The sequence below is a fragment of the Colossoma macropomum genome, unplaced genomic scaffold (genome assembly GCF_904425465.1).
Source record: "Colossoma macropomum unplaced genomic scaffold, Colossoma_macropomum, whole genome shotgun sequence".
Taxonomy (NCBI): Eukaryota; Metazoa; Chordata; class Actinopteri; order Characiformes; family Serrasalmidae; genus Colossoma; species Colossoma macropomum.
This window is the reverse complement of record NW_023494795.1, coordinates 9,844,860-9,857,991: the sequence shown is the minus strand read 5'-3', so window position 1 is coordinate 9,857,991 and position 13,132 is coordinate 9,844,860. Positions and strand designations below refer to the sequence as shown.

The 13,132-nt window shown below is 39.8% G+C and overlaps 1 protein-coding gene across 1 annotated transcript; it reads right to left on the bottom strand.

Moving 5' to 3' along the window:
• Positions 1-99: 99 nt before the first annotated feature.
• pla2g7 (phospholipase A2, group VII (platelet-activating factor acetylhydrolase, plasma)) lies at positions 100-11,195 on the bottom strand. The gene is made up of 11 exons (XM_036581375.1): positions 11,021-11,195; positions 10,026-10,159; positions 9,501-9,651; positions 9,250-9,343; positions 9,088-9,156; positions 6,007-6,178; positions 4,085-4,198; positions 2,717-2,808; positions 2,466-2,636; positions 2,153-2,301; positions 100-516 (listed from the first exon to the last, which is right to left on the bottom strand). Exons 1-11 carry the CDS (start codon positions 11,091-11,093, stop codon positions 416-418), a joined length of 1,320 nt encoding a protein of 439 aa, XP_036437268.1. The 5' UTR covers positions 11,094-11,195; the 3' UTR covers positions 100-415.
• Positions 11,196-13,132: the final 1,937 nt, after the last annotated feature.

Here is a 13,132-nt window from a genome sequence, read left to right as displayed (position 1 = left end):
TGATTCTCAGTTTAAAAAATTCAGTACTGCTAAATGTAACTGTAGAAACAAGGCACATGAGGCGGAGAGAAGTTGATGTCCTCAACTGATTAATTAACCTTTTAATTTGAATTACCTGTATAAGTATTACTATGGGGAAAAAATAATCACCCACCCCCCTCAAATTAAGTTGATTGCATTTGCCACTTGTAATATTTCTGACTTGGTCCATTCCTAGAAATTCAATTATGCAGCAGTTAAAATGTCACTATAAATTTGAATTGAAAATTTAGCACATCAAATATTCATAGTAGTGGCTACATACTTCACATTTCTTCTTTTACTGTACATTTAAACATCTTGTTCACTCTTTTCTAGTCGGTAACAGTAATATGAGCCACAAAATGAAGCACTGTGCTCATTTTCTCTCAATGGATTACATTGATGACTGAGGTATAGTGATGTTGGTGCCTGGAATCAGGTTGTCGTCTTTTCCCTCGATTAAATGATCCCACTGATTGAAATCCCTCTCTAGAGCTGTAAAGAAAAACATACATCTGATTAGTCAGAAAGCTCCACACCAATGCAATTCAGAGTTTTGATGCCTGTTGGCTGACAAAAGTGCAAAAGTTGGATAAAGAATGTGAGTAAAAAGTTCAAAAAGGGGAGGATAAACATGCTTACACATTTAGTCTGGACTAAATTAAGTGCTTCAGGTAGGGATGAAAAATATGGGAAAACATTTTAGTATGAAGTGGCCAAAAGAAACTATGGTGTTATTTTAAAGAAATCCCCACAACAACGATACAATTACTGTTGTCATTGTAGCAATTTACACCTTCGAAACAAAGGACTCAATGAATGGATGTATTAATCTATTATTATATACACCGATCAGGCATAACATTATGACCACCTCCTTGTTTCTGCGCTCATTGTCCATTTTATCAGCTCCACTTACTATATAGGTGCACTTTGTAGTTCTGCAGTTACAGACTGTAGTCCATCTGTTTCTCTGCATACTTTGTTAGCCCCCTTTTACCCTGTTCTTCAGTGCTCAGGACCCTCACAGAGCAGGTACTATCAGACACAGCAGTGCTGCTGGAGTTTCACACTTAACACCCTAACTCTTACTGTGTGAAATTAATGAAATGACTCGGCAAGATAAGTGGATATGCAAAGCTAACCATAGCGGATGTTGGTGCAACAGTTTGGGGGTACAAGCAGATTTGCACAGTTTTCTCCTTATCTTAATGTGGTCAATATCTTAATGTGGTCAACACCTAGTGGCTGAACTTTGCATCTTGAGTAAAGGAAGCTCTTACCTCAACAATTAGCACTGTGCAAAACTGTATGCCTAAAATCATCACACCTCAACCAGCAGGGGAATCAGATAGTCTTGCTTATGTTTTTTTTCTGACACACATTATCTATAAATATCTAATTCTATTAGATTATCTATTAATCTAATTCTGATGTTAAGTTGACATTGGGAGGCAGGCCTATGTTTTGTGTAGGAAAAACTCAAGCATGTACAGGGTGATTCAGAAAGATTCATCCGATTTCAAAGCGCCACATTTTTACAACTGTGAGGCGCCTAGGAACCAATCACAACCCCCTGAAAGAGGGGGTCATAGAGTTTCTGACGGTCAGTGGAAGATGGCTCCCTTCAGTCTGTGAGGAGATGAGACCCCTGAGCAGAAAGCGTTTTGCGTTCTCCACTTCAATAAGAGTGAATCCGTCATAACTGTGCAGTGTGATTTTCGTGGCCAGTGAAACTCCAACAGCTCAGAACGTTCGTCGTTGGTTCCACAACACTGGATGATCTCCGAAATCGCACTGAAAGAGCCGTGAGTGCAGCGACACCCGACATGCTCAATCCAGTATGGGATGAATCTGACTATGGTGTTGATGTTGTCTGTACAGCTGGAGGAGGTTCATACTGAGCACTTGTACAATTACATAATAAACTTTATGCTCATTTAAACCATTTACAGTTCACTGCATTGATCTGTAATGATTTACAAGTGAAAAATCATTTGGAAATCGGATGCATCTTTTTGAATCACCCTGTATTTTAGTCCCTAAAAGTACTCACACTTATCATAGACACAGAAGAACAGAACTAGTTGAACATGGGTGAAAGTAAGTTTTAGGAAAACTTCCAACTTACATAAGTGGCGCTGTAGGAATGCTAATGATGATTGGTTGCAAAGATCCATTGCTATATGAGGATCAATTTCTCCCTTCAGCTTCAGGATCTTCCCAATCCAGTTACCAGTTAGAAAGGTGAAATCAGGGAAGCTCTGATGGACTGTCCCCCTACACAAAGAGAACACAGTCAGGTTTAAAGCACTGTTTATACAGTCCGTGCTGATTGTCTACTACAGAAATGTTCACTTAGCATGGCAAAGCTACTTTTGTGTTTTTATTATGTATTAATTTATTTATTTTGGTATTTCAGCAGTTTGGCAAAAATTACTGACTTGATAGTTATCATTTTCCTTGGAATCATCGCAGAGTCCAGCTTCTTCATGCCAATGATATTCCCAGCCCACTGAAACTTCTCAGAGTTAATAAAAAAAATCGGCTGTTTCACACTTGGAAATATCTCCTCATCAAGGGGAAACATCCAGGTATCCAGTGCGATGCCACACCTGAAATGAAGCCAACCTCAAATTGTAAGGCTGCAAACTGACTGACATTCAAAACGTTGCGTTACCACTGTGATACGTACTTGAATTTGACTTCCTTGCACAAACACTCGATCACTGTGGCCCCACCAAAGGAATGACCCATAACTGCTATTCTGCACAGGTCCATGCAGTTCTGTGAAAGAACATATGAATATGAAAGTACTGAACCTAAAGTGACAGCCTGCCTGTGAAAATGGAACTTTTCCTTCTTGTTAGCTTATTATATTCAATTGTTTTTGCTCTTAAACCACATTAAAACCTGTATTTTTGGCTTAAAAAATTAATATTTGGTTTCACAACCAGTGTTCCAGTGGTCCAATGTTCTTCAGATGTTGTGGGCGTCTGATATTTGATGATCATGGCAACTATATTGTTATCCGATTTATATTCTTCGTCTTTTTATTATTGTTTTTCTGCCAGATTTTTGGCGCGTAACTCGTCCCTCAGTTTTCCAGTTATCAACACTGTTCCAACTTCAGATTGTCCTGACTGGTTGTGTGATTCGGGCTTGTATAGAGCTTTTGGATCAGATGCACTGATTCCGTGTAGCAATGGAATTTTGCCGAATTTTTTCCCATAGAGAATGAATGGGGTGAAAAATTGCATGACAATCTACTGAACTACCGCTTGACCTAAAGACACCGTTTCACATGCACATCTCAGGGCAGGCCCACAAGCACAAATTCAATGTTGTTCTGACCCGCACTCATCCATTTGTCGTTTTTTTCCCCCATCCCTAGTTTCTTCCGTAGACTCATTCATTTTCGCCACCACTCAAACTCCATTACTTCTTTGCCTGACAGCCACCAAACTACATGTCCTCACTCAGGGCAGGTCATCAAGCTCTAATCCACAGCCATACTGACCTGCACTCCTCTATGTGCCGTTTTTTCATCACTCATTCTTTCCATTCATTTTTGCTCCAAACAAAGCCCTAAGGTTTCTTTGTGCCCAACAGCCACCAAAGAACATGTACTCACTCAGGGCAGATCTCCAAGCTCTAATCTGAAGTCATACTGACTTGCACTCCTCTTTGTGGTGTTTTTTCATCCCTCCTTCCTCTCATAGACTCATTCATTTTCACCCTCAAACAAGACACATACTTTCCTTTGACTGACAGCTAACAAACTACATGTCCTCAGTCAGGGTAGGTCCCCAAACAACAATCCACAGCCACACTGACCTCCACTCCTCTACGTAGCATTTTTTCATCCCTTGTTCCTCACACAGACTCCCATTCATTTTCAACAACACATAGCTACCACTTGGTAACTCGTTTAGTACAAAAAACTAAATATACCCCCCCCACACACACCATGCGCAACCGCATGTTTCTAGTTGTTATTGTTAATAATAATAATAATAATAATAATAATATTATCATCATTATTATCATTATTAATACTCACCTCTAATGTTGTCCAGTCAAATGTGGACTGCAAGACGTTTTCCACAGACTTTCCTGCGTTGATGTCGATAAGCAGATTCAAAGCTCTGATGCATTCATCTGCTCTTTGTTTCACCTAATAATAAAAAAAAAGGAGAGAAAATGGATTTTTTGCTTTATCATATTCCAAAGCACATCCTTTCAGCTATATTCTGTCAGCTTATGAATACTTTGGGTCAACTGTCAAATAGTGGAGAACTGCCTGAGTGAAAATGTTGGTGAGGCAAGCAGAGCAGCTCTTTAATATGCAGAAAGGCTGTTCAGTGCAGCAGCGAGCTTTCTGGCTTCTTTTGAATCGTAGCTTCGCGGGTGAGATGAGCCTTTTTTGAACGTAGCCTCGGTCGGTGTTGAGTTTCATATCAGCTAATCATTTAAAAAAATGAACATATCTTTGCTGTAGTGGCTTCACAGTTTTAGTTAATGTGTTTTAAATTACAAGTTTTCCTAAGTTGCCCAGTGACGCACACACTTACTTTTCATTTCAGTGTTAGGTTGAGCTCGAAATAAAAAGGCTGTTATTGTGTGCTGTAAGTGTAAATGAACTGAAGAAAGTTTTAATGCTTTGAACTTTGAATTGGAAAGAAAAAACGAATGAAATTTCACAATATACTGACTTATCAATTTAAAAGCTTTTATGTAACCTTAAGCAGTGTTTTGTATTAGTTGGGCTGTTCATGACATAACTGGACAGGACATCTGGTTTAGGGGAAGGTTAGTGTTGGGCTGGGCGATTAATCGAAAAGTAATCGAAACTGGCTTTCAGAACCTCTAATCGACGTGATCTTGCCCATGTCTGTTGTTTCGATTTTTTGTGTTCATGTACTGTCCCCCTAAAAAACATACAACCGCGTGTTGTCATGTGACTTCACCATGTCCAGTCTGCGACACTGGAGCTAAGGCTACGTTCACACAGCAGGTAGAAGTGGCCCAAATCTGACTTTCTCACCAAATCAGACTGTTTTGTTTGGCTGTTCACAATATCTTTTAAATGTGATCTGTATGCAACTTCAGTCTGAACAGATCAGCTCCTAAACTGACCCACATGCGCAAAAGAACATGTCACGTTGCTTCACGCGGCTCATCCAGAGGTAAACAATCATGACTATGAATGAACGCCAGTCGCTCCCGGAGGTTCAGCTTCATCTTCACCAGCATCACAGGAGCCATCATGAAGCTTCACTGACTGACAGCTGGGCTCATCACAAAGAATGTGTTGGAGCTCGCTGTAAAAAGAGCACGGTCACTTCTTTGGTCACAAGCTTTGCTTTCAGACTTTGAACTGTTCTTTGATGCAGCAGCCTCGTTCGGCCATTTCTTTCAAAAACTCTTCAAACACGGAGGGTTTTGGATGAGTCTCTTCTAATTTTTGTACAGAAATATCACCTCAAATGTTTGAGGTCTCAGCAGCGCGAAATTATGACTAACGTTGAGTTGGACTGACGTGAAAGTCGCATAATTTCTGATCTGGCTGTTGAGACGATTTACATTTAAATATGTAGAGCATATTTACAGTACAAACCTTGTCAGTGAACTATGATGGCAAAAAAACAAAAACAAAATCGTTCATTAATTGTAATCGAGGTAAAACATTAATTTAATCGTGATACTAATTTGAGGTTGTATCGCCCAGCACTGGGGTTAGTGGTAGATCAGGTAGACTCGTGCTTGTTTTAACAGAGCAGTCAGGTTTAATTTAACACGCAGCTGCATGTTAAACCCCTGAAGTTACCGGTTTGGCGATTTACCTGCTGCTAAGCTAACGAAAGAGCAATAGCCCCAGAGTGTCTGTAGCATATAACCAATATGACCCTTGTGCCAACAGCAACAGTACAACTGACTGAAATTAGTTTTTCTGTAACAGTGATAAGGTGGTGAGTCTCTCACTTGCTTGTTTCTTAGAGGACGTTCAAGCTCGCCTGGTTTCAGCGCCCTGTAGTACATCCACTGTTCCTCCAGGTTGTCAGATATGGGCCGGAAGTTTTGATGCACTGCATGAGGCCTTTGTTCTGCCTCACCCTTCTCCTTGTAGTAGAACGTTGCCGAGGCTGACTCATCCCTGAAAAAAAGGAAAAAGTTGCTTGAGGGGAAAAATACTGTAATGATGCACGGCTATATTTCCATGACGGGATTACAGAATTCAGTGACGCAGGACGTCACATGCTAATACAATACACGAATTTCAAGACTTTATCAAGAACATCTTATCTGTTTGAAGAGGAGAGAAAAGGAGCTTTTTTCCCCCAGATCAAAGTGTTTCTGTAATGATTTGTCTGAGCTTGTAGCTCAGCACATGTTCAGTGGAGATGGCAACAATCCAATAGCAGGTAACAGTATGTGGCTGATAACAGTAAAATGCTGGACACTTTAGACTCTAGTTTAGACACTAAAAAATACAAATAAAGGTGGTTTTAAGGTCTAATTTTGAACCTTAAATACATTTTCCCAGGTGAAAAGTTTGTATTTGTACCTTTTCATAACCGAATATTTTAAAACTGAACAATAAAATAAAAAGGCTGGAGACGAGACGGGGTGTGTGGAGTCAGTACAGCTTCGAAAATATAATTTCAATGAATTATGGTACAGTTATGTTCCCTGACTGAAGGTACTGAGATGGACCCTTGAGGGTCCCACCCTAGTGGCAGTTTCATACCCTTTTTCCTGAGAGTGTACGTACCTCTATGCTAAACCAGTTCTCTATGGGATTAGCTGGAAATAACACTGGTTTTATCAAGAGAGCCATCAATGAAACACGATCTTTAAGAGCTGTATTTGAACGAGAGGGCTACAATCACACGGTCAATCATAGCAACACAGTGATTTTAATGGTAGAAATGTTCTGAAAAGATATCAGTGAAAATATACAGTGTGAAGGCTGTGAATGTGTTTACTGTCTGTAAGTTCACACCTATTAACGTAAGCTAGAGTCCAGGGAGCTGATGGGCAGCAGGACACTCACTAAAATTACATTATTAATTAAGCAATTTACTCAATTTTGACTCAAACAACCTCTGCACTGAGCTGATGTGCTCATAATTTATTTTTACTCTGTAACATTATGAAAATTAAAATAGCGAAGTAAAAGTATTTCATTAAAAATTAACTCGAGTAAAAGTACTATGATTTAATTCTACGCAAAAAACTACTCAATTACAGTAATGAGTAAATGTAATTCGTTACTTACACCTTTGGGCTACATGAAATCTACGTATCGCTGCTGTCGGAACAAAACCTTGCATCTTTTCAGTTTTTGACAATTTGAAAAAACCTGTTGCTCTTTACTTTGTGTGTAAATTACATGATGAATGCGAAAGCCCTGGTTCTTAATGACTGAGAACTGGTGTGCAGACTGCAGGTCACATGGCAACGCAGTCTTGCCAAGCTAGTCGCTAACGAAAAGGCAAAGAGACAGATTTAAGATTTGTGAAGATGAAGTCGCTTCTCTTTCGAATTTTCCCGTTCCACCTTAAATGGTGCCGCATTTACATTCTGGTGCCTCAGGCAGAATTTAAGGTGGAACGGGAAAGTTCAAACAAGAAGCTGGAGAATGAGAAGCGACTTCAGCCTCGTTAGACAGCCGAATGTTGAGAGACATTTTACAAGAAACTGTTAACTTTGGAGGAAAAGTGTCCTGGCGAAAATGGGAGGAAATTAAAGCTATTAATGCTAAAGCAGAGCAAAGTAAATCAGCGTTTTCGTTTATATTTTTTAGCGTATACTACTACATTAACACACACTGAGACATACTGAACATTAAATGTTGTGGCTCCCAAGGTAGTTTGATTTTGGTGGAAAGGACAAAATGGCTCTTCTTATCATTTGTGTTGAGACTCCTGACCTAACCTGGCTTTAATGCAGAGGGAGCTGGTCGGATTTCTCGCTCATCCAGTAGTGTTTTTGTTGTGTGCCGCCACAGACTGTCCGGGCGCTGCACTTCCACACTTCCAAGTTCCACCTTTTGCGTTCCGTCAACATCATGTTATAAATTAAAATTTAGAAAATCGATTTTTGACATTTTCTTTAGTGAATCGATTCACAATTGTCCACGTCTGCATTGCGCGATGCATCTAAGAATCGACCCCACCTAGTTATGTAGGTGTCATAAAGCCTTATGATCAGTACCCAACAGTAAAGTGTTACTGAAAACTGTCTAATGCCACTGGTTCCAACAGTGATAAGCTTGTCATGACAAATGATACAACTCTACATAATTGTTTATAAATGCTTATTCCATTATGTGTCCTCTTGTCATAAAGACTACTTTAGCTAACTTTGATCAAAACTGGTAAATGTAACCTTTATAGCAAATTACACTTACTGGAATAAGCTTAATGAACATTTATGTAGAGTTATGTCAGTTGTAATAAGAAGCTTATCACTACTGCTGAAGGAAACCTCATATCTCCATTTTTGGTGCTTATTTGAACATGCCTGTGGCCCTTTATGTTTTGTATAAATTTCATGATGTATGGATCAAAAGAAATGGCCAGAACGACTTGGAAAAACGTCTGGTTCCATTGACTTACATTGAAAGTAAAGTAGTTTTTTTTTCCTTCTTCTGTGAAGTTTACGAGGTTTTCTTCCGACAACAGCATTATGAAGGTGTCATAAAGCCTTATGAGCAGTACCCTAAGGTAAAGTGTTACTAAAAACTGTCTGATGCCACTTTCAGTCCCCAGATCTACAATGACTCTACAGCTTGGCCATGCTTTTCATATGGTCACACCAAAGCATACTGATAAGAATGTGATGACCTAGTTCGTACTATTGTCCACACACTTCTCACACACTTACTATGACATAATCAGCATCTCACTGACACAGAACAGTTCATTTAGCAGGCGTCCTTTTCTATTGTTAGGCACGTCCATTTACAGTCAACGATGATCTCTAACCCCATGCCTCGACCATACACATGTCCAGTTAGAAAGACTTTGTGTTCAAATCCTAGTTTAAAAAGGGACAAACCTGTGTTCCACTGCAGCGACAACAAAGCCCTGTGAGGCCAGCTCTGCACATATGGCTGAATACAATGTCCTGTAAAATACAACACGGACAACTCCATGGGTGACTGCAGGCAACTACAGGGTCAGAGGTCTTTAAACAGGAGCTGTTTTCAATGAAATGTACCTGAAAGCTCCCAGCCCATGGGAGAAGATGATTACTGGGTATTTTCCATCTGGCTTAAAAGATGCGTTCCACGCTGCTGGGATTTTGTACGACCCTTTTTCCAGAGGAAAAACAAACTTTTAAGTCATACTGTAAATCATACATAGGTCTGTAATGACCGAATATTAGCTGGAACTGCAGATTACAATTCATTTTCTCCTTGCAAGCCTAAATAATAGCAGGGTAGCTGAAGGTGTACGAGGAGAGTTTACCAAAGAGGTAGTTGAAAATTCGTTCGCTCAGCGTTCTGCTCATTTTCATGAAGTCTGCGAGGCCGTTGAAGTATTCCCGGCATGGAATCCAGTCCGGCTTTTCGGAACCCTCGGAAGCTTGGCACGGATAGTATAACCTGAAGAAAGTTCCCTGCGAATGGATGGATTTCTGGTTTGAAAAAGACAGCTGGCGATTACATTTTAATGTGTACGTAGAAAAATGAGCAAGTGTCACACAAGTGCCCATTCACTGAGTCATAATGGGATGCAGCAACACCCTGACCTTATCCTAGGCTGTACTCAATTACGGGTAAAAGTTCACGGTGGTTCAGAGGCAACGGAATAATAATTACATAAAAAGTTAAAAAGTCTGTTCCCTGTTCAGTTTCCAAATGCCTTCTTGGTGATATCACTGATCTTTCGCAATCATATTAAACAGCCTCACAGAACAGCTCATTGTTTTCATAGTATCATGATTTCCTTTAGACACGTTGCTGGTATTCATTCATTCATTCACTCACTTACCTGTACTGTGTGGCCCACCATTAAGTCTGCGCATCCCACCTGATGTGGCCCTTTTCCCGGAGGTATTCCCAAGTGGTTGTTATGGCAGCTGGCGTTCCCCATTGCAACAGATGACAAATGGCACCACTTCAACCCTGTTAGACAGCCATAATGTCATGACTCAAAAGGAAAATGCAGCCTCATCATCAAAATTAACCTCTGTCAAGTGATCAGTGTGCTGAACTCAGCCTGCTAGCCGTGATCTGTGGTGTTCACAAACCACCTCAGCAGTAAGGGTGCTGCTGTGGAATCAGGTGACAGTGACCACAAGTGCTGATCTGAGATCAGTTCTGGCTGTTTATCTCACAAAGCAGTGTTTCTCGTTTAGCCTGATGACTTGGAACAAGAACAAACCAGACAGGAGAAGAGCTGGAGGGCATTGCTATTAGACAGTCTTCAACCTTTTGGCTTAAATGACCCAGTTTACTGAGAAATCCTGCCTTTCTTTGTGAAATAGCCAACCATGGGTGATGCTACTCTCTCCTTTACTCAAAATTTGCAAGCAATGGATTACAAAACACATACAATTAACCTATGTTAGTCTGTTCCAGTGGCCTGAATGAAGATAAGTCCACTGCCCGTGTTAAATCAGCTTGTTTAATAACCAACAGAGCCAGATTTCAGGGGCCAAACCCAAGATTTAACCGTCTCTGGGACTTCAGTAAACAGTGTCAACGTGACCGCTTGGCTCTTGTGATGTGAGGACAGTTCAACACATCTGACCGCCACCAGTGAAACCAGCGAACAACCAGATAAACGTTTATTACATTCAAACATCACTGCTAGTTCAGAAATAGAGCCAGTTAGGCTAAAAAAGTTGGCAATAATGTTTTTTATCCATTTCAAAAAAGCCTCGACAGCATAGCTTTAACGTTTACCCAGATAAGCTAGCCAGTAACTTAACCTAACGTTAGCTCCTGATAGATTGACAGGTCAGATAAAAGTCCTTACTTTACCTGAGATTAAGAGCGACCACTCATAAATCTTCTTGACCAGCGGCTCCTGTACAATCCTACCAAAATTAAACATAGACCCGGGCTGCAGTCAGAGTGAAACCCAGCTCTGTCCTACCCAACAGCTCACATAACCTAGCTGCACCACAACTTAGCTGCCCTGCCATAGTTCCGGTGTGGTTGGTGACTGGTGGAATGAAAGACCGCGGCTGGATCCCAAATGGCTCCGTACTCCCTACCAAGTGCGCCGCACAGGTCGGGAAACTTTGGATTCTGTACCACAATAGAGCGATAAATGTTAGGTAAAGAGTCGTGCAGCTTCTAGCAGAATTGAAACGGCTTTCTATGAAATATATAATGTAAAATATCGCAGTGTTTGGGAGCAGATGCCCTTATTTTATAGCCTACGTAGTGCACTACGTAGGGAGTACGGAGACATTTGCGATTCAGCCTAAGAGTGCGCAACAGCTCCCCAAGTGGCACAGTTTGTCATTACAGGCTGGCAAAAGAAACACGAAAACAGAATAAGAACCTAGAAATTAAGACATACATAAAATAGGGATAAATTAAAGATAATAATAATAATAATAATAATAATAATAAAGTGAAAATTCATTGTACTTTTATTTATTTCTACACATATGTGCAAACATATCTATGATATATGTAATATTTTTAATGGTTTTAAATCATTAATTCTATATAGTATGTAATGTTATTAATCTCTGATGGGAAATTGAGTTGTTTCCATGGTAGCATTACAGTATAAAAGAATATACAGCTTCAGAAGAGATAAAATAAATAAGTGGATGTGTAAATGTAGATATATAGAAAAGACAGAATGGTTGGTCATTGCACATGAGATAAACATTAAAATAAAATAATAAATATAGCTTTTTTTTACCACTTCAATGCTATTTTTCTGGGCTTCCTGAGAAAGTAATACATCTTCTACAAATGAAACAGCACAGATCCTAACTAAAAAAAGGAAGAGAGCTCAAATCACCCCTGTTTTGGAAGAACTACACTGGTTATGTGTATCTTCAAAGTTCTTTTACTAGTTTTTAAGGATCTAATAGGCTCTAAAGCATCTGTGTACCTGACAGAGTGTCTGTCTGTTTATATTCCCACACAAGATCTTAGATCTACTACAGAAAATGAGGAGAGACTCTTGTTACGTTCTAAACTGTGGAACTCAATTCCACCTTTTATCAGACAGTCAAGCTCAGTGCTCACTTTTACGAAACATTTGAAAATGTACAGTGCTGTTCAAAAGTCAAAGACCCTTCATTTACTCAATTTCCACTCAAAATGGCCTCTAAGTACAAGTTATTCATTTTTCAGGGTTTTCTTCTGATGAGATATAAAACAATCCACTTGCATAAGGTACAAGAAAGTCAAAAGAAAAAATCTGGAGGTCAAAAAGTGATTAAAAGATTCAGAGAAAATCAGACTTAACAACTGTGGAAGACCTGGTAGACCCCAAAACTGCCCCCATCAGATAAACAGCATTTAAAGCTTTCATCTCTGAGAGAGAGGAGAAAATCAAGCTGCTTCAGATCTGAAAACATCCACAGGTGTTTCTGTCCATCCTTCCACTGTGAGAAGACGACTCAACGCTGTGGGTCTGAAAGGATGTGTAGCTGTCAAGAAGAACCTCACTGAGAAAAGGAGACGGACACACCAAACAAAGAAGCTGAACGATGGACTGACCACCCCAGAGTCCAGACCTCAACACCACTGAATGTGTTTGGTATTACTGGATCATGAGAAGCAGAAACTGCAACCAACTTCTAAGACTGAACTTTGGGGATGTGCAGACTACTTTGAGAAACTGAAAGCGAGTCTCCTGGAAAGAATGGAAGCTGGAATAAAGACAAAGATTTGACACATTCTGCTTAGTTGTTGAGGCTTCTGTGTAATTTTCTGTTACATATGTTTTCTGCTTCTCTTCCTGAAGCTAAAAAATGAATAAATTTATACTTAATGGCCATTTTGAGTGGACATTAAATAAATGAAGTGTGGTGGCATTCCACACTTCTGTCACTCTTTCATTAAGCTTATTATCGCAATCTTTCTTTCTTTTTGTATTTTTAATTGTATCAAATGTTATTG